Source organism: Morone saxatilis, unplaced genomic scaffold, assembly GCF_004916995.1.
Source record: "Morone saxatilis isolate NCDOM2014 unplaced genomic scaffold, NCSU_SB_2.0 Contig20, whole genome shotgun sequence".
In the NCBI taxonomy this organism is placed as follows: domain Eukaryota; kingdom Metazoa; phylum Chordata; class Actinopteri; family Moronidae; genus Morone; species Morone saxatilis.
Genome location: NW_023339763.1, coordinates 9273017 through 9292797, shown reverse-complemented (window position 1 = coordinate 9292797; position 19781 = coordinate 9273017). Strand labels below are relative to the sequence as shown.

Genomic DNA, 19781 nt, shown 5'->3' with positions numbered 1-19781 from the left:
AGAAATACAAGAGAGAGAGAGAGAGAGAGAGAGAGAGAGAGAGAGACACACAAACACCTTTTCCAGCTTCCACTTACATTTCAGAGCCTGGATCAGAGCCTTGCCGTCTTTGATCAGCTCCTTGATGAACTTGTTGGTCTTGTCCAGCTCCAGTTCGTGGGACTTGAGTCTCTCCCTGAACTGCGGGCTGTCCAAGTAGCAGTCACTGAACTCCAGAGCAGGTAGTCCCATCTTCTTTTCCTCCACCACCACCACCACTAACACCACCACCACCGGCCTCGACACACACAACCTGGACGACCCGGCAAAAAAGAAGAAGCTCCGAACAGAGGAAGAGGATGAGGAGGGAGGCAAACCTGGAGTACTGCTGCTGCTGGAAATGATGGAAAACCCAATTACAACATGTAAACAACGGGGCGGAGATGTGTGTCCGAGAGAAAATGCCAACCTACATAACCTTGCTTTTTTTTTCTTTAGTTAAGGTAAACACTCAAGTTGACACCACCAAGAGTCCTCCTGTGTCTTTACAGAATGGCAGCAACTGCCGCAGTCCGACACGGCATCCAATTCAATGAAATTATTTTGTAAAAAAAAAAATTTAAAAAAGTCACAGCAGAATAAGTGTTGTGGTGGTCGGTTAAAAGAAAACACTTGCTCAGGTAAACCGGTGCTGCATTCCTCTCGACCAAGTCATTGTGGACCGGACAGAGTCAGACCAGGGGCGAGGAGGGAGGGAGGGAGGCAGCAAAAAACAAAACTAGCCTCGTAAATGCGGTGTCTTCCCTGGGCGGTTTTAAACGCACTGCTTTCCCCCAGACCCGCTCAGCTCGGCGCTGCAGACCGTCGGCAACCTACCAGTGCGCGGATAATCCCCCGATTGACGTCTCTCTCGGCCAATCAGGTGGCCAGGGGCTGGAGGAGCACATAGACAGGAGCAGGCCAGTCTTGGGGGCGGGTGTGCGGTGAGGTACTCCAAAACAGAGATGAAGAAAAAAAGAGAAGAGGGCTCACTCTGATCTTGTTTGTAGAAACGATGTTGCTGGAAAGTACATTTACTCAAATACTGTACTAAAGGGCAATTTTGAGGCATTCTGCTACTTTTTTACTCCAAATTTGATATCCTTACTTACAGTGTATATTTATATTAATGATACAAAATAAAAATAAAAACTATTATCATAGGTTAATATGCCAAGCGGTAGCTTATATGAAGTAGTTAAAATTACTTTAATAACTTTTCCAGTTGCAACATTAAAGCAAGGTACACATTAATGTATAATTGTAATCCATATTGGGCCATTGTGCATAAAGAGTAGGCCCACTTCTATATTTTGAGTAGGCCTATTTTCAGTATATTTGAGCATTGAGTACACACTGGAGACAGACAGTAAAACTATACAAAAAAAACAAGACTTTACAGCATGCTAACATGCTTACAGTTACAACAAAACACGCTGATGTTAAGAAGGTCATATTAGCCTGCTAGCATTTGGCATTTTACTACTTAGCACTAAAACTCATAGTACCCTACCGCTGAGGTTGACAGAAATGTCACTTGTTTGTGGTATTTGGTCATGAACTAGATTGGACAAATTTAAATTCTGACCTAAAGATGCGAGATTTCATGGAAAGTCATGCAATCAACAAAGTCATTGGAATTTCTCCTATACTGACCTTAAATAGGTGCAAATTCACAGCAATTTATAAGATATTCAAAACCCAAAATATAAATCTCATAGTGGTACAACAGGAAAAATCAAAGGGATTCATCCTCTAGGGACCATGCATTTCTGTAAAAAAAAAAAAAAGATTTATGGCAATCCAATAGCTGTTAGGATATTTAGTTGCAAGCATGACTGAAGACCATTATGTGATATGTTGCAATACATATATGCATAATAGATCTCTAGGCCACAATTTTGTGCAAATTTATTAGACAACACATCAGATAATTCACAGTTTACAGCTCTCAGAAATTCCCTGAATATATTGTACATAATACTGGTGCATTCAGGTGTTCCTAATGAGTTTGTCAATTCAGGAAATATGACCAATAATATAAACAACAGGTGAATGGTGGTCATCCGCTTTCACTGGTACATGCACCACACGTCAGTGTAGCTAACATACCCAGTTAAAGAATTTAATGTCATTTTCATGAATTTAAATAATCTTATAACTAAGGTGAAACAATTATTAACATTTTAAGATGGGAATCCCCATTCAGTAGTTGAACAGTTAAAAAGTGACTCAATGTCAGTGTGTAGGGGCAAATATCTGTTGAGTATTACATCTTCCAGAGCATAGACAATCTTTGCATGCAGGGGGCTGGGAGCATGGATGGCTGCCTGGGAGGCTGGTTGGTGGGAGGAGACGCTGATGTCATTTCAGCCAGAGCAGGGAATTTCTGTAGAGAGGTATCTGCTCTGGATTACAGCCTCCATCATTCTCTGGCGCCCTCTGTTGGCACAATGCTGCGACGCAACAGATATTTATTTATTTATTTATATTTATAAGATATTTCTTCTCACATCTTTTACTCTAAAATTATTGTGGCTCATATTCTAATTGAGGAAAAAAAACACTATTTGACTTGTGATGGGAGAAGAAAGCCACAAAAAACATATTTTTCCCCTAATTTCTCCAAGAACACAAACCTGTTATTCAGACAAATATCCTGAAAGCCTACTGAATCTGCTTTACACTAATTTATATTATATTGACTGTATATTGTAGTCACTGCCAATGTTTCTATACCATAAAAATGACTATTATTTTTGAACATGTCATGCATGCCGGTGGCACAGTTTATGTGTGTGGTTAATGTGTGAAAACAGCTCAGATTTAGGCGCATTACTTCCTCTGCCAAAACAGAGCACAGCGTCTGGTCGCTTGCTCATTTCTCCATCTGTCACAACGTGGTGTACAGAGATAGCCTCTTACAGGAAGTCATAGCCTGTTGTTTGATTATGAAGGCTTAGATGCAGGAGACTAGTTTAAGAACCAGAATTAACCAGTTTAGTCAGACACATTGCAGATGCATGCAGACTGCTGCATGATCTGTCAGCTTTAAGGCTGGCTCGGATTGTGAATGAAAACAACCGTTAAAAAGTGATGATTGGTCTTACAGAATCACTGATTAAATTCAAACAATGTAATCAAATGATATGATGCACTTATAAGAACACAGGTTGTCCTTTGGCATGCTGAAATAACATAACTTGTTGTAACTTGTGTCTGGAAAAGATGCTCTTTTCCCCTATTTTTCTTAAGCCATGTTTTCTCAAAATTCAAATCAGTTTTACGTCAACATACATAGCCATCATACACTATTAGCCCCTGTATGAGCTCATGTACTGTGCAGTGCAATGTACAGCACTGACTTTTATGTACAGATTAAAATATAGTTTTAGCAGTTTTCTTTAAATGATGTTGACCTCAGATTTCTCTGTGGAGAGGGGGTTCAGTAAACAAAAGAATTTCCATTCACACTAGTATCAGTAAATGTATTTAAAGGTGGTGGCTGGCAGTACCAGTACTCAGATGCTTTATGGCCATCAAGATAATGTTAATTAGATTTTTTTTCTTGTCCCTCTCTAATTTCATCCTTAGCATCAACCTCTCCCACAGAAAGCTTCCTGTTGAGAAAACAGTAACGTAATTATTGACTCGATGGCTAAAAATATGTTTATGCAATGTTTCCATTTCCTCTTTATAAGCATGAAACAAATTTCCGCTGATAAGCTGTGTTCTTCTGCCCACAACAATATCCTCCCTAATTTTCAACTTAGATCACCTTAAGGTTTGAAAAAAAAACCACATTGTAGAACAATCTCACATTTACTGTAATATAGCTAACTATATTCTATGTTTGTTCCAGTGTACTATCAAAGGTATTTATAAATCTATCACTACATCAAATTAGGAAACATGGATACATATTTGATCATTTTGTACACATTTACTTGGAATTCAATCCAATATTTACCTTGGAAACCTTGAGAATCTCACTAGAATTTAAAATACAGATCTACAGCTTTAAAGATATAATATGTAACATTTCTGCATTAAAATATCTATACATACTAGACCTATGTAAGATATTTTGTCAATTTGTGTACTTACATTATCCCAAATGTTTCCAACAATGTTCAAACCCAGAGGAATCAGTAGTTTTACTTAGGTAACGATTCCCTTCACTGGTCACCTGTCAATGACGTCATATCTATACATTTTAACCAGATGAGGATTTTAGTCATTATACATCATAAGTTATCAGAGGAGCAAGCTGAGCTAACATCAACAGCAGCTTGGCTTGCTGCATCAGATTTTTAAGGTGGAACTGCTTTATTCGGGCACAATGTGTGCAGTACAGGATGTGCAGCACACAGAAAACAATTGGCAGGTTTGTAGAGGTAAACCACACACACATATTCTCTATTGGTTGAGGTTTGTTACTTTGCTGGTCAACGTTTACCAAGTCCATGCAAGGTAGAGATGCAGATTTGCTTTGCCATTGGATGTAACTGTTTTATTTGCCACTTCGCTCACATAGAACTGAAGTGAACGGGAGACAATATTCACTAATGTTGATTTTGTGTATGTCTGACTGTGACCTTGTGACAGAGTGTTTGAGAGACGAAGTTAGACCAGTGGTCAGTCGAGTGTTGAAGTGTCCTAATTTGCCGTTGCTCTTTCAAAATGAATAGGCTGGCTGTTGGTATCCAAAGCCCATTAGTCTATGCAGGTCAACAAGCTGATTTTTCTCACATAGTAGAGCGTGCACCCTGGTGGCTACGAAACATGAAAAAATTGGCAACGTCTCTATCTAGAGCAAGTGTTTGGTTTGTCCCTTCTGGGCTACTGTCATTGCGGTTTAACATGGCGGACCCCATGGAAGGTGACCTGCTGCACCTGTAGATATATACACCTCATTATAAGGTAACAGAAACAACAATTCCTATATTGTATTATACACTGTATTATACACTAATGAAAACTACATTTCTGCCAAAACAGCTTCCTAAATGTTACACACTGGACCTTTAACATTGGCACTTAAAGGAAGCGGGCAGCTTGTCAAGGTGCTTTGGGGTGCTTTCACCTCTAAACAGCACTCCATGCACAAAGAGGCATGAAAAAGCACACAGTTGAAGGACTAGTGTGTAATTTAGTGGCACCTAGTGGTAAAGTTCCAGATTGCAAATAACTGAACACTGCTGGTATCTTCAGCCAGTGTTTGGTTTGTCCTCTCGGGTTACTGCAGAAACATGGTGGACTCAACACTCAGCATCTGTAGATAAAAAAACGACTCATTCTGAGGTAATGAAAACAAAACGATTCCTATATTCAGGTGATTGTAGACTAATGAAAACATACCTATGAATATAATATTCCATTTCTGCCAATAATCTTCCTAAATGTTACACACTGGACTTTAAAGAGAGATATTTCCCTTCTGGAGTGGTGGAAAGCAAAACGAGCTAAAAGGAGAGTTGATCTTTGACTTAAATTCTCCAGGTGGATCCAAACACAACTCCACATGAATCCTAATGTTGCTACACCCCACACATACTGGATCATTTTTCATAAGGTGATGCTATGTCAAACACAGAAAAATAAAAAAAAACTGGGTTTAAACATTACTGTAAACATTACAAAATGATCTGTTTTCCTTTTACCATTATTAGTGAGTGGTGTCTCACACGTCCCTAACAATAGGTTAAAAGGAAACAGATCATTTTAACATATTGTGCTTCAATGAAACTTTAGCCAACTAAAGTGTGATTAGAATGTACACCGTTTACTTACAGTATGGCAGAAAATAGACATATTTCTGCCATCTCCTGTTAAATAGAGGTAAAGCAGCTTTAAAAAAAAAAGCCTAGGAAGCTCAGACTGAACTGAGAGAAGTAGGTCAGACGCTTCACTTTTTGGCAGTGTAATCCTTCTTTTTTTGCTGCACATTCTCTGCAAGTCTTATATCTCACGATCATAAACTTAGAAAGGCAGTTTTTCTTTCAGGGATGAAATTATGGAGAGAAGAGCTTGAAGGTATCCATTAGATAAGAGACAGAGATGAGGCCAAACTGCTGTGAATAATTCACCCAGCCTGCACACTACTGCTGTTTATTGCCATGCAAGTGCAAGACAAATAGTGTGCCAAATATAATACTGAGATGTTCTTCAAAGTAATTTCGCCGTTTCAGAAATATCAACACCCCACAGACATATTCAAAAATATATATTTTTCATCTCACTGCAGTTCCCTTGATAAGTTATCACAACATAGATTAAATTCTTTTGGCGAGTCCTGAAACATTTGTTCACTCTGTTAATCTGAGAGGTGGAGTGACACACAAGATTTTCATCTGAAATAACCATCTTCCCCTGAACTCATGCCTTTATTACTGTACTTCTTATCTATTAAAGACATTTACTGTACTTATTATCAAGTGTATTTTTATTTTTGATAAGTTTACATATTTTAACTTTGCAGCAGTGTGAAGCAAGTCCTGTGATCCTGTAATGTGACCTGGCTGAGGCATTATGTAAGATTAATTCTGGGAACTGAAGTCACCTCCTTTGTGGCTTTTAAAATGTTTACATAGTGTGCTCACCGTGTCTCCAGGAGGACACCATATAAGAATGTATCAGCGCTCAGCCAGGACAGGCAGCCATGCTCATTTCCAGCTTTGGATCCCACGACCAGGATACTTGCGTCACTCTCTCTCTTCTCTCTTCTCTCTCTCTCTCTCTCTCATACCCTGATAATTTTAGTCCTGACGTTTGCCTGTTAAAATGAGCCCTGTGACGTTTTTAGAAGGGTGGTGAGGTGAGGAGGGGGGTGGTAGATAGGGTACAAATACAGACATACACACTGAAGTCTTTAAAGTCCAGCCATTTCTCTGGTGGAGAAACGAGGAAGAAAGTTTTGGCACGCTGAAACAGTAAAAAAAAAAAAAAAGAGGAAAAGAGGAGGACATGCTGGCTCATCAGAGGCACTGCCACTTTCTCACAGGTAAGTGACTGATTCACTAGATTAGAGGGAGCTTTGCCTGTTGTTGTGTGGGAATGCAGTTGGCTAGTAATCACGTGTGCTGATTCACTGACAAATCTTTGATAACAGGAGAGAAAGTTGATACTGATCTGTACTCATTTAGGTGGTCTGGCTTGTGTGCATATGTATTGTATGTTTTTGTGATAGCCTCATGACTTCTAATGAGAAATCTATGAATCAACAATATTTTATTCCCAGCAGAACTTTACTCTTAACTTTAATCCAAAACATTGTCCCCTTTCCACTATTTTCCCCCGATCCAAACATGCACACAGGTGCAATCTCTCCTCCCACGCATCTGCACTCTGACTCGGTCAGCGATTGGACTTTTGACGTCATTGCACATCAGCAGGTCTCTCTGAAGGTCCCTGTGGATCAGTCTGGCTCTAACTAATCTCTCATATCCAGTAAGACAACATTCTTCCCCAGGTCCTGTTCTTAGAAAAAAAAAAAAAAACGACTGTGAGTGGGAAGGCCTTACATTCCTCTTGTGGCTTTGCACTGCTCTGTCTTTCGCTTTCCTTCTCCCTCTCTCATTCCCCTCTCCCTCCCTCCGTTTCTTATGCCTTTCCTAGATATTTCCAGATGTGGGTTAGCCTGGCTCTTTTGCTGTTATACTCTACCTCTGGCTACAAATGATAACCAAGACCAGAGTTGTATAGTACCGCTGCTGGCCAGGTCCTTCACTGCTTCCCCTGCTCCTTAACATTTGACAGGCTTTATGACAGCCACTGTTGTTCTGGGACCTTTACCCTCCAGGATATTGAGCTTACACTGACATTGTGGCTTTAAACTGGGCTTGATTGATTTTTGGATAAGCTTATAAGGAAGCAGACAGTCCAAGGGTAAGAGAGACAGGGCTGGACGGATTCTAGTTCCACAAGCGGAAAGATTTCAAGTGGCTGCTGGAGATTTATTTGTCCGTTAAATGTAGTCGGCTAAAGTCAACTGAATTCAGGGTGTTAATGTAAAACGTTTTTGCGTCAAACAGTGTGAACATAAAGGCTCTTGTATTTCACTTTGTAATGTGTTAAACTGTTGCATATACTTGCTAGACTAGTGCTGGCACTTGCAACACTTCCAGCAGGGATTAATACCATCAGTGCAGACTTTCTCTGTCCTTTGTTGTGTCCACATGTTGTTTATTTTGTTGTCTGGCCTAGCACGGCTTTCAGGTGAATATTACATCACTGCCATCTGGAAATTATTTCCCCAAAGAAAGAATCTAAGTGATGTTCACTAGGAAAACAAGTTTAGACGTTTAGCAGCTCTGCCTGGCCTCCATCCAGATCTGATTACCTGGCCGGTTTCATCACTTTCTAAAAAATAGTAAAAGGTTGACAGAGGGAAACAGAGACACAGAGAGAGGGAGAAAGTTGGTGATTGAAGAAGGCTGGGGAGGGGAGCATTTCCAGTAATCATCATGAAGGCGGCGTTGTCCTTCCCTTCCTGTTTTCTCTCGTGTCTCAGACACAGTCCAGGTGACATGAACAGTGAACACGGTGGATCTGCTCTGTCGTTGCAGACACAGGGACATCACTCTGCTTCATCCAAGCCTCAAAGTCTCTTTAGGATGTCTGAGGGAGACGTTACAGTGCTGCCATTCGGGCCTGCATCTCTGGATCTGTCCAGGCAGGAGAACCGGACACTGACCAGACTGTACAGCCAGAACGGAGGATATCACCTGAGGATTTTACCAGATGGAACTGTGAGTGGAGGCAGGCAGGAAAATGACCCTTATGGTGAGGAAGGAATTGTTTTTTTTTCTTTCTGTTTGATGTGTGATTGATTTGTATAGTTAAAAATTAAAATAAAATAATGATAAACAAAAAATAAGAGATACATAAGATTATCTTGGGGAAACTGAACTTTTAGAAAGGAAGAATATGAGTGCATGAGTTAATAATTACTTGTGGACAAACTGTTCAGGTATGTAATAATGTAGTTCTGGTAAAGTTGCTCAGTAATTTGGATCTGCTATCATAAGTTCTTACCCTGTGTACACATTTAGACGACAGGGTATTATGTTCCCTGAAAAATACTGGGGAAATATTTATTTCAGAAGAGCAACGATGGTCACATTGTGTTTAAGTAAGTTTATCTTCCACTTTATCTTTGGAAAGGCAACAAAAAAAGCTATATTGAGCGGTGTCAAATGTTTGTGTTGCAGACGTGCTGAGGCTGAAGGCTGTGAGCGTAGGAGTGGTGGTCATCAAGGGTGAGATGACAGGAAGGTACCTGGCTATGAACAAAAATGGACGTCTCTATGGATCAGTGAGTTTTTACTTTTTGGAATTTGTCACAAAATGACTGCTGCCATGAAGTAAACCTAATCTTGAGTGGAAAGTTGGAATACCATAGCATGAACGTTGCTAGATGTAACATGATAAAATCCCATTTCTTTTTCTAACTCTTACCTAATAGTTTTAGGAGCTGTTCCATTAGCGTTACTTTCGTCACATCGCATAATACTTATTAACTTGTCAGTATAAGTTTAAACTCACTAATTCCTGCTGTTTTTAAGTAGCCTAGGTTATTTCCACTACTCCGAAACACTGGAAAATCACTGGAAAGGGTTTTTTTCATAATCAGTAAATGAGACATATAACAGATGAGTAACATAAGCCGTTAAGGATTTGTCATGTAGAATCATGTTTCTATAAATTGGCACTTTATGCAATGTTTTACTCTGTGCTGCGTTGTTGCTGTGTGCTGTGTGTGTATATCCACACAATGAATTTACAAGAAGAATTAGAACAAACCTTTCTTTGATCTTCTCCCCCCTTTTTCATTTTCTTGCCTCAGCAAGCACTGAGCGATGAGTGTTACTTCCTGGAGAAGTATGAAGAAAACCACTACAACACATATTGCTCTCAGAAGTACAACTGGTATGTTGGGCTGAAGAGGAATGGTCAACCCAAAGCAGGACCAGACACCCACCAGGGTCAGAAGGCCATCTTTTTTCTGCCAAGGCCTGCAGGCAACATGTAAAGCAAGACAGCACCAAGAACCATGGACACGCTCACTGAAGTCTTTAAATACACAGTAAAAGTGCAATTTTACACTGGGCAAAGTATCCTATTGAAAGGTCACTTAAAATTAGTACAAAAGCCCGGGGTAAACATGTAATACTATTCTGACAGTTAGTTCAAGCCCTATTTTCATGTTATTCCCCTGCTTCATGCAGGGAATATGCGATTGAGCAAAGCAGCTTATACTGTATATGATCATGAGTGCTGTCTCGGTACAAGCACATACACAGCTTATCACTGCAGACAGAAAATGTGTGCGGTATCAGTGCATGTCAGTCTTGATAAATGGGTGTTCACTTTGAACCCTGGTATGAAATTCCACTGCTGGAAGACAGCTTTTACACGGAAATAGTTTTATAATTGATCATGTCTGGCACAAAGGAAACCAACAAGGCAGTAAAAATAAGAAAGCAGACCGTCTGGTGTTGAATTCAAGCAAACAAAGTCTACAGCAAAGGGAATAATAGTGTATTTATATAATTATTTCAGTGCATTGCCCGACTGTACTTCAGTAGGGTGGATGTTTGCTGACTTCTGAATGACTGACAATCTTACAAGTAACTACTTTTAATCTGCTCAAGTCTGTTTGAAGCCTGTTTCTGTAACCATTTGTGTTCTATGTGGAAGGCCAACAGACAAATTCTGCCCCAAAAAAAGGTTTCAAAAAGTTTCAAGATCATTGGACAAAGTTAATCTGACAAAATCTAAATCAGGCTTTTGAAAACAGCACCCTTGTTTATGGTCAAGGTCAAGGTACATTTTTTAATATATATATATACAGTATATGTACATTTAAAACAAACACAGTTGACCAAAGTACTGAACAAGATTAAAATGCCAAAAAAAACCAAAAAATATATATATATATCAAATCATTTATAACAATAAACATAATAGGTATGACAGCATTAGCTGTGTCAACAGAACATTTGTATGTTTTTATAGTTAAATCGTATTATTGTAGGCTATTGTTATCATGTGCCCAGGTCAGCTGAAAGTCTTTAAGGCATATGTGAAAATGTTCTTTTAGTAATCAGTGAAGTTATTATTGAGTTGAAAAGGAAGAACCAGAGAAGGTTTCACATCTTGGTAACACCAAACATGCATTGAAAACATAAAAAAGGGTTTAGCTTCACAGCCACGCCAATCTTTCTCTACACCTATGACTACAACACATGTTACTGTAACTTTATATTACAATTGTGAATATTTATTTTTAAAGATTTATTGCTAATAAAATGTAACAACTGATCATTGTAATGAATGTCTTCAAAATAATAATTTATACGTACATAGTGATGGAGGAAAAAGGTAATGTGATAGACCTTTTCACAAAGTAATACATATTGTATTAGTGTTTTTTAAATGTATGAAATACTGTCTGAATTATTATCCATAAAAAAATATTGTATGTTTTGTTTGTTACTACTATGACTGTTACTATGATTAGTGTTCTTCCTAAAACAAATGTATATAAAAGTTTATATCTGTACATACATGATACATGAACATGTTATGTGTCAATACATCTGTTGCTAATCAGCTTGCTTGTATTCGTGTTTGTGGCATTGCTTATGAACATCTGTGTTTTTATTAATAAATTAAACTCTTACAGGTGTTTACCAGAGACACATTCCTCATGACACAAGCAGTAGAAATAACAATGTTTGGCCACAAGATGGCAGCATTGCTTTTGGTTAATTGGTGTTTTGCTCAAGCTGGCACTGAGGGCTTCAAAAATCTTTAGAGTTTTAATCGGATGTTTATTATCTTTCCACGTTAGGTTCTTGTCAAATGCCAGTAAAAATAAATCACGAATAAAATACGTAAATCTAAGAAACCACACAGTTGCTGCAAGCATGTGTTTCACCAGCTGCAGGGGCTGTACATGGGTTATGACAGTAAACGTAACAGCAAATCCTCCATCATTAAATAAAGAAAATGTCACGCAAATGAATTATATCTGAAAAATTAATTACCAAGACATTGTACATTATTTTAGGGAGAGTAAAAATCAGTATATTAAAAAAATTTTGCTTATTCCCAATTCTGATCCCACACCTTTTTTGATACATTACTTTTCCAAAAACACTTTTTTCTACAATAGCTTTTAATTAAAGCAAAACAAACTTAAACAAACTTTAAATTAACAAATACAGTGTTTAATTTAGTCTTAACCTGGGCAGCTGAACAAAATCTTTGCCTGAATAAAATACAGAGTAACATTAATAAAACTATGATTTGTTTCACAAAATATCTGCTTAAAGAAGCTGGACCAAGAATCGTCTTACACAGAACTTTTTTGAGTTTGTCCAACACTTCACAGCATTACATAGGAAACGATGATGTAAAAATGTCAGCCAAGTTAACGTATCTAATGTCCTTTAAGAATAACACATTTGCACCAGTTTCATTGAAGTTGCTGCTGTCTACTTCCTTTTACCCATAAAGTTGTGACAGATGATACCAGCACAATGCAGAGAAAGACCTCCAGTCATCCCGATCAGGCCCTTTCACCACATTTTTGGAAGCAATGGCATTATTCATCTAATCCACACTTAATGTGTAATGGCTGAAACAGAACGTGGCCTGAAACGCTTGTTTCAGAGGACAATGTGCCAGGAAAAAGATCCTGGAGGAAACACTGGAACGTGGTTTAAGATGTTTGGGAGGACTGGAGCTGATTCATGGCTCCAACAAGTTCCATATTATTGTGGGCTTTAAACAGAGTTGGCAGGGAACATTACAGTAGGGTTATTACTTTTCCAAGAGTGTGACAAATTACTATTTCAAATTGGGCAATAGTTCCAATTTTAGAAATTACTTTCTGACGACCCTTTGTAAATGTCAGATCAGAGCGGAATTATCCTACTTATAACTTTCCGTCCCCTGATTCGTTTACCCGATGATATTTCATTGACTCTGCTAAAAAAACTAAAATGTACATTCTCATTGTCAGCACTACATGACTACTTGACCTGCTATGGTGTCAGCTTAAGTATTACTGTACAATATGTCTATTTTATGTCAGTTAATACTTCCACTACATTTCTGGGGGAAATATTGTACTTTTTGCTCCACTACATTTATTTGACAGCCATAGTAAGATATTACATGCAAAAAAAACATGAGTTTATTAAACATGATGCATTATTATAGATTAAACTACCAACTTTTTGGATATTTTTCTGATAATTCCTCTTTACTGTACTTGATACTTCAGCAAAAAGTCTGAGTACTTAACGTATCCAATCCAGCCTTCTGTATAATCAGCTTTTAATACCATTTTGTAATATATTTTCTGCTTTTTCTCTCCTAAGTTATGAAAACCATCTAACTCATTGTAAGAAAAAGAAGTTTAAGAAGCAACCAAGTAATCAAATGAAAAAAAGGGAATCTGTCTTCCTTCCCAAACGCATTTGGTTTGAAAACAAAAAAACAGGTAGGTCTGTCTTACTTGAGGACACTGACCGGACACATGGCTGTTGGTGGACAAACATTGACTATTACGCAACCTGTGACCTCTCATTTACAGGACAGTCTCTCTCCTTCTTTCCACCAGGCCACCCTATGAAGCAGCACAGCACATACACACACACACACACAAACCTGGTTGGCCATTGGCCTGCAGGGCTGTGCAGGGCAGGAAGGGAATCATTCACTGTAAACTGAACAAGGACTAGCTTCCTCTGGGAGTCCCCTAGCCTGACAGCAGCCAAGATCTCTGCAACGCAAACCACTCAGCAAACACACACACACATACACACACACACACACACACACACACACACACACGCACACACATAGATCAACACATACACACCCTGGAACTGGGACACATTCTCTCATCTGTTACTCCTCTCCCTTTTCCTCAATTCCATCTTTCTTTACTCCCCCTTCCTGCCCATCTCTCAATTTCCAGCCTCCTTTAACCTCTGTCTCTGTCTTGTTGCTTTTTCCTCATCATTTTCTCCCTTCCTTGTTCCTCAGGTATTCTTTTTATATGTAAATATATACCTCCCAATATGTTTTCCTATTTTTCTAACCTATTTTCTTACTGTTTCTCTATTTCTTCTTTCTTTTCAATACTTTCATCAGCTAAGCTCCCTAATTTGAGGGGTTTAAACATCCATGGATCCTTGTTGGGGAACAAATAAGGCATTTAGATATACATAATGAGCAATTTCTATTGATCAAAAAAGTCACTGAACCCCTGTGGTTGCTCTACCCTGCCCCTCTGTGCTCCTCTTCTACTCTCATCCTGTTCTGGTGGCCTCATCATGAAAACAGAGATGCTTTGTCAACGTTACTGTATGCATGCTATTCCCTTCACCTTTCTCCTCCACACAAGCAACCACTCACACACACACACACACACCAACAGGAACGGAAACAGGGGATGCATATCCGTCAGCTGATCCAACTGGAAACGCTGACACTGGTCTCCCCATCTGCTACTGCTCTCTGAGACAAGAGGGGAGGAAAGCAGAGAGAGGGGGGAGAGAGGGAAAGAAAATAGGGGGACAGAGAAAGCGAGAGGGAGCATTTTGACAACCCAGAGAATTGCCCGGATGCTTGTGGTTGGCCCTACAGCAACTGTTTTCCTAATAGATGATTTGTGCTGGATAGACACATTCTGCAGGGGCTCCAAACATGCAGCTTTCCCTCAGAGTGGGAGCGAATGGCATTTGTCAACCAATAGACCCTTTAGGATTCAGCCACAGAATACAGCTAAAAAAGAGAAGAGGAGGTATTACTGTACAAAAAAAAAAAATAGAGATTTATGCATGCCTCTTTGATGCGCTACATTTGACCCTCTTCACATGGAGCTGATTTAGGTAGTCTCTTTGCTATTTCACAGTGGCGTATGACCAGCTTGCAAGTATGTAAGCTGAGAGTTTCTGCAGTGTTTTGGCGAAACAAAGAAAAACAAAACAATGAGCCAAAAGCGACTGAACGCTTGTTGAGTGCAGCTTTAAGTCTCCAATGTGCTTAGGGGTTGAGTTCATCAAAGCTGCCACATTAGATGTTTTATCCACTTACTGACAGGCAGCGGTGTGCTTGGAACTGAAGTAGTAGATATGCCAGTGGTGTGGTTATGGTAATTATTTTCAGCATTTTATTCTGAATGTTTTTTTTCTGAATGTTCTGATTAGAGTGTGCAGGCATGGGCTGCAGAAGGTGTATATAAAAGAGCCCACACAAGGAAAGGTTTAATTCAGATCAGCGCCAACAGCTACTAGCACTACTACTACTAAACAATTGGCTCTTTAAAGGAAAGGTTTGATAATAAAACAAACAAGATATAATGTGTTAATTAGTGAGCCTTAGAGATGCTGGTAGGTGGATTTTTTTTTCTGGCTGTTCCCCCTGCTTAGTCCTTATGCTAAGCTATGCTAACTGGCGATTGGCTACAATTTCATATTCAACATAAAGACATCAAAGTGGTATCAAACTTCTCTTCTCACTCTTGGCAATGAACTGCTAAGCCCATTTCACTTATTGTCAAACTATTCCTTTAAACTAGAGATGTTTTTTTCTGATGTGCTAGGAAGTGGTCTGTTTGCATAAATAATAAATATGACAAAGTATACTGTGATATCTGTGTGAGTAGTGAAACGAAAGATACTGTACTAGGTCAGAACCAGGTGGTAAAACTCGCTTTTTAAAAAGTCAAGGTTCACTTACTAGCTTTTTCTCTCTGCTCTCTTTTTTTTTTGACTAGCTCCGTTGTTGTCACATGATCAAATAAAGAACTTGAGTCACATGATAACAATAGATTTTATCTAACTGGAATCTTCCAAGTGCTTCAATACATCAAATGTGCCCTAAATGTAGCAGGGTGGAAAGTATAAGTATTAATAGCCTAGTTGCCATGTGCATATATTGTAGAAGGCATTGAGCAAAAGTTCTTATTGAATGTAATCCGAGAAAGTTTCCCCTGGATGGACCATTATCAGACTCTGCACATGATCCTATTAAAGTCCTAAAAACTGTGAGAGATAGAGGATAATAGATGGGGTGATTGTTTCTCCTGTCACACCTGCACTCAGTACAACTTGTACCCACACACACTATCCCACAAACACCATCTCACACACAGTCTTCATCCCAGTGTCTCACACGTTTTTGAGTGTGACTCTCTAAATCACTGCTTGTGCTTCCGCAGATATGGGAGAACTGTCATCCATTGTTTTAGTTGAGTAGGCACACACACACCTTGCTGAGACCGGAAGCAGGCCTGTCTTCTCAGCTGTGATGTCTCACATACACAAATACACTCACACACCAACTGTAGCGATGACGTCTGTGATGGTCAAAAATATCCTGAATGGAATAGTTAGCAGTGAAGTCATACTCCTTTCTGCTCTTTTCATCCTTTTAACATCCTGGGAATTTACACTACTGACATTTACGCTGCAGCCTGCACCAGAGATTATTTTAAAACACACTCATTCCCGCATGAACAGACACACTGTATGATTAAAGTCAGGATATTAGTTTCTGTGACCCTTTGTACACACCGTGGCAACTGACGTCTTACTCAGCATCCTATGGGAAACTAGGTTGTGGTTCATTTTGCTGAAAACACCTTTTATTAGTGCGTCTTTCAAAGTATCTATGACGTTTTAGGCTTCCTGATGATGTTCAGAAAGCAGGAAAGGGCCTACTGTTTGATTGTATTACATTGTTCAAAAACATAAGTCACTTCTATTCTACTTTAACAACAAAATAGAAACCAAGATTAACCTGAATTTTCAGCAAAAAATGGGAACATAAAATTGATCTTTTGGTGGAATTTATATTCTTGTGCACCGTCTGATTACATTTAACAGAAATATAACACAAATGTGGAAATTTATATTCTTTTTTCAATTTAAATATTTGTGTATTTGACATCTGCATGTTTCTGATTGGAGTTAAAACTGTAATTTTGTTGTTGAATGTAATCACAAAAATGTTTTCTTGAATCTAATTATCATATATTTTTCCATTCAGTCTTACTCTCCTAATTCTTTGAATAAAACAATGGAATGTGAAACAGAAAACGTCCAAAATGTTTTATGTAAAAAAAAAAGGGAGCAAAAAAACCCAGTCCTCTCACTAAAAAAAAAAAGACAAATAAAGGCATGACTGCACTTGTGTCAAGGACATGATGCAAAGGGAATTACAGTATCCTCTTTTCATTTCCCTGGAAGTCGTCATGGAATAATTCTTATTCTGGCAGTGAATGCGTAAGCAAAGCCATTACACCCACTCTTCACTGTGTTGCTGCCCAGTCTCCTTTCTGGGAAAGAAACGTCCAAGTTTAACCTCTTATCTCTTCCTCTTCCCTTTCCCCTTCCTGTCATTCAGAACATAAAAAAGAAAAAAGAAGAAGGAAAAATAGATCTTTTAACAAACGTTGTGGCCTATTCATGGCAAATGCTTTACATTCCACACATCCCAGATATCTCATACTATTTGGTTGTGGCCGTGGCCCTGTCATTGCAGGATACTGTGGCTTCCTCTCTCTTTCTTTCTGTCTCGCTCACTCACCCATTTTACTCTGTCCCCACTTCCTTTCCTTTCTGTTTTTAGGCAACATCCTTTTTTTGTGCGTGTCCAGACCAGAGGAGTAGCTATAATTGTTCGCTCGCTCTCCAGAAAGAACGTCTAAAGCAAACTGGCCTTTTGAAGTGGCCCATTGTGTGCTGACCTCAGAAGGTGAGGAGGTGGTGGTGGGGAAAGAGAGGGAGGGGTGGAAAAGCAGGTCCTAATGGAAATGCGAGCAAATAGGACAGAAGAAGAAGGCAAGGAGAGAGAAATTACATCAGACGAAGGAAAGTTGTGTGAGAGAAGAAAAGAAACCCTGCCACAATGCTGACTCTCTCTTGCTAATTTTTAGTATACAAACATAATTACAAGAGACAGGTATGGATGGCCATATACAGCACCGTTATGCTTTCCTCTGGCAATGCTGGTGATTTCAAAAGTATTTGGAAATAGAAGAAGATTTCATAACAACTGCCAAAATAAAGTCATATTTAAAGTTAAAAGTAATGTTAAGTTGCTGCATTAGTGTGGACTACATCCTGTTTTGTGTTTGTCAGGTGATTTATAATTGCAGATGATATCAGTGATTTGTGTATATCCAGCTATGTCTGATGTGTATTCAACCAATCATGAAAAAACATCTGAAAGCACGCACTAGTTGGCACACCCAATTATACATGGGAAATAGATTAATTATCAATTATCTGTTTTGGGCAATTTTCAAATTAGTGAAAGCTGGTCTAGCTCTCTCAACTCTGCTGAAGATATCAGACAGCACCAACAGTATAGATTGGTATACAAGCTTAAAACAACATGGTGTTATCCTTTTAAGTGCACCGTTGAAGCTGAACGCAACTCTCTCGTTTGAGGTGAAAGCTCCACGTGATCATGGTTCAAAGTGCTGCTCTCGGGGCCCAGATGGACTGCAGTGCCAGCACGGTTTTATGTTTGATTTATAAGGGAACTGCTTCAAGCACACCCTCAACATTGTTTTACAGCTTCATGCTGCTGTCCAATGTACCTGCCCCAGGCTCAGGGCACAGGCAGGTCTTAAAGGGAGGAACAGAAGGGGGGGAATCCTTTTTTTTCCCAGTCCTTTAGTTATTTTCATACTCCCTCTGTTCCGGCCTGTTCTCCTCCCAGAGATTTTGTCTGTGTAATTTTACTAAAAATGAATGCCAAGAGCTTCTTGCTCAAAATAGCGCGTCTGTTACTGTAACATAGCAGTGGGAGGGTTAGTCAGCTGTCCAACAACAAGAAATCAACTGAGCTGTATTTCATTTGAAGCAGTTAAGAACACACAGCTGCCTATATATTATTTTTAAAAGTGACATAATTCATAATTTCCCCACTGTATTTTAATGTTGATGGTCTAGTGCTACATGTTACTTAAAGTAGTTGTTACTTAATATATCTCTGTTTGAGTTTCCATCTGAAGGCATAATAACAATAGCTTAGTAATACGACTTAATGTTACTTCAATAACATGTCATCTTACAACATGTTTAACCATTTTTAAAAGCATACTATACATCATCTCTATAGAGCCAGTCTAAAACAGTCTGAAATATAAAGCACTCTTTGATTATAATGGTTTTATTCATGTCAGTTTGTATGGAAATCAATTTACAGAGACTTGAAAATGGCACACAATATATAATTGTGTACAAAATAACAAAACACACTCATTCCCGCATGAACAGACACACTGTATGATTAAACAAAATGCTTTTTAATAGGTGTTTCGCGAATATCAGCATCTACTTGACAAAGCTCAGCTATATAATTTTGATTTCCAAAAAAAACCTAAAAACATATTGACTGTGATCAAACCAGCTCCAAGTCTTGTTTATTTCTTCGACAGTAGCAAATCATTCTAAAAATGCTTAAGCAAATGGTGGTGAGTAACATAAAGTAAATGCAGCATATTCACTGGGAACTACATTTAATGTAAAATATTACAAACACATTTGAGCCCTTCCTGTTTTAATCTGACACCTTTTGCCCTTTTTTTGGCCATTATCAGGATTGACAGTAAAACCTAAAGTTTGCTTAACAGGAAAAGCTGCAAAAAAAGAACAACTTAATTGAATTTAAGACACAATGTGAAGGATTTAAAGTTATCAGTACCAAAGTATCAAAATTAAACTCCA

At 38.8% G+C, this 19781-nt stretch overlaps 2 protein-coding genes across 4 annotated transcripts in view; one reads left to right on the top strand and one right to left on the bottom strand.

Annotated features, from left to right (window-relative positions):
• The window catches only part of LOC118331751 (rho GTPase-activating protein 26-like), a 72376-nt gene extending 68092 nt beyond the window's left edge, over positions 1 to 4284 (bottom strand). Inside the window, exons 1-3 of the mRNA XM_035666822.1 lie at positions 4126 to 4284; positions 856 to 2474; positions 78 to 373 (exon numbers count right to left, since the gene is read on the bottom strand). Of these exons, the coding sequence (XP_035522715.1) occupies positions 78 to 373; positions 856 to 926 (367 nt within the window). The 5' untranslated portion in view covers positions 927 to 2474; positions 4126 to 4284. The remainder of the gene's footprint in view (positions 1 to 77; positions 374 to 855; positions 2475 to 4125) is intronic.
• A 2567-nt stretch (positions 4285 to 6851) lies between these two features.
• Positions 6852 to 10589, top strand: LOC118332076 (putative fibroblast growth factor 1). Of its 3 annotated transcripts, none has more exons than XM_035667211.1 (4): positions 6852 to 7021; positions 8531 to 8802; positions 9231 to 9334; positions 9866 to 10589. In XM_035667211.1, the coding sequence occupies exons 2-4, from the start codon at positions 8547 to 8549 to the stop codon at positions 10049 to 10051; spliced, it is 546 nt and encodes a 181-aa protein (XP_035523104.1). In that variant the 5' UTR covers positions 6852 to 7021; positions 8531 to 8546; the 3' UTR covers positions 10052 to 10589. The 3 variants fall into 3 exon arrangements, with proteins under 3 accessions (XP_035523104.1, XP_035523105.1, XP_035523101.1); XM_035667212.1 differs by having other exon boundaries at positions 6855 to 7021; positions 8586 to 8802; XM_035667208.1 differs by lacking the exon at positions 6852 to 7021 and having other exon boundaries at positions 7029 to 8802.
• Positions 10590 to 19781: the final 9192 nt, after the last annotated feature.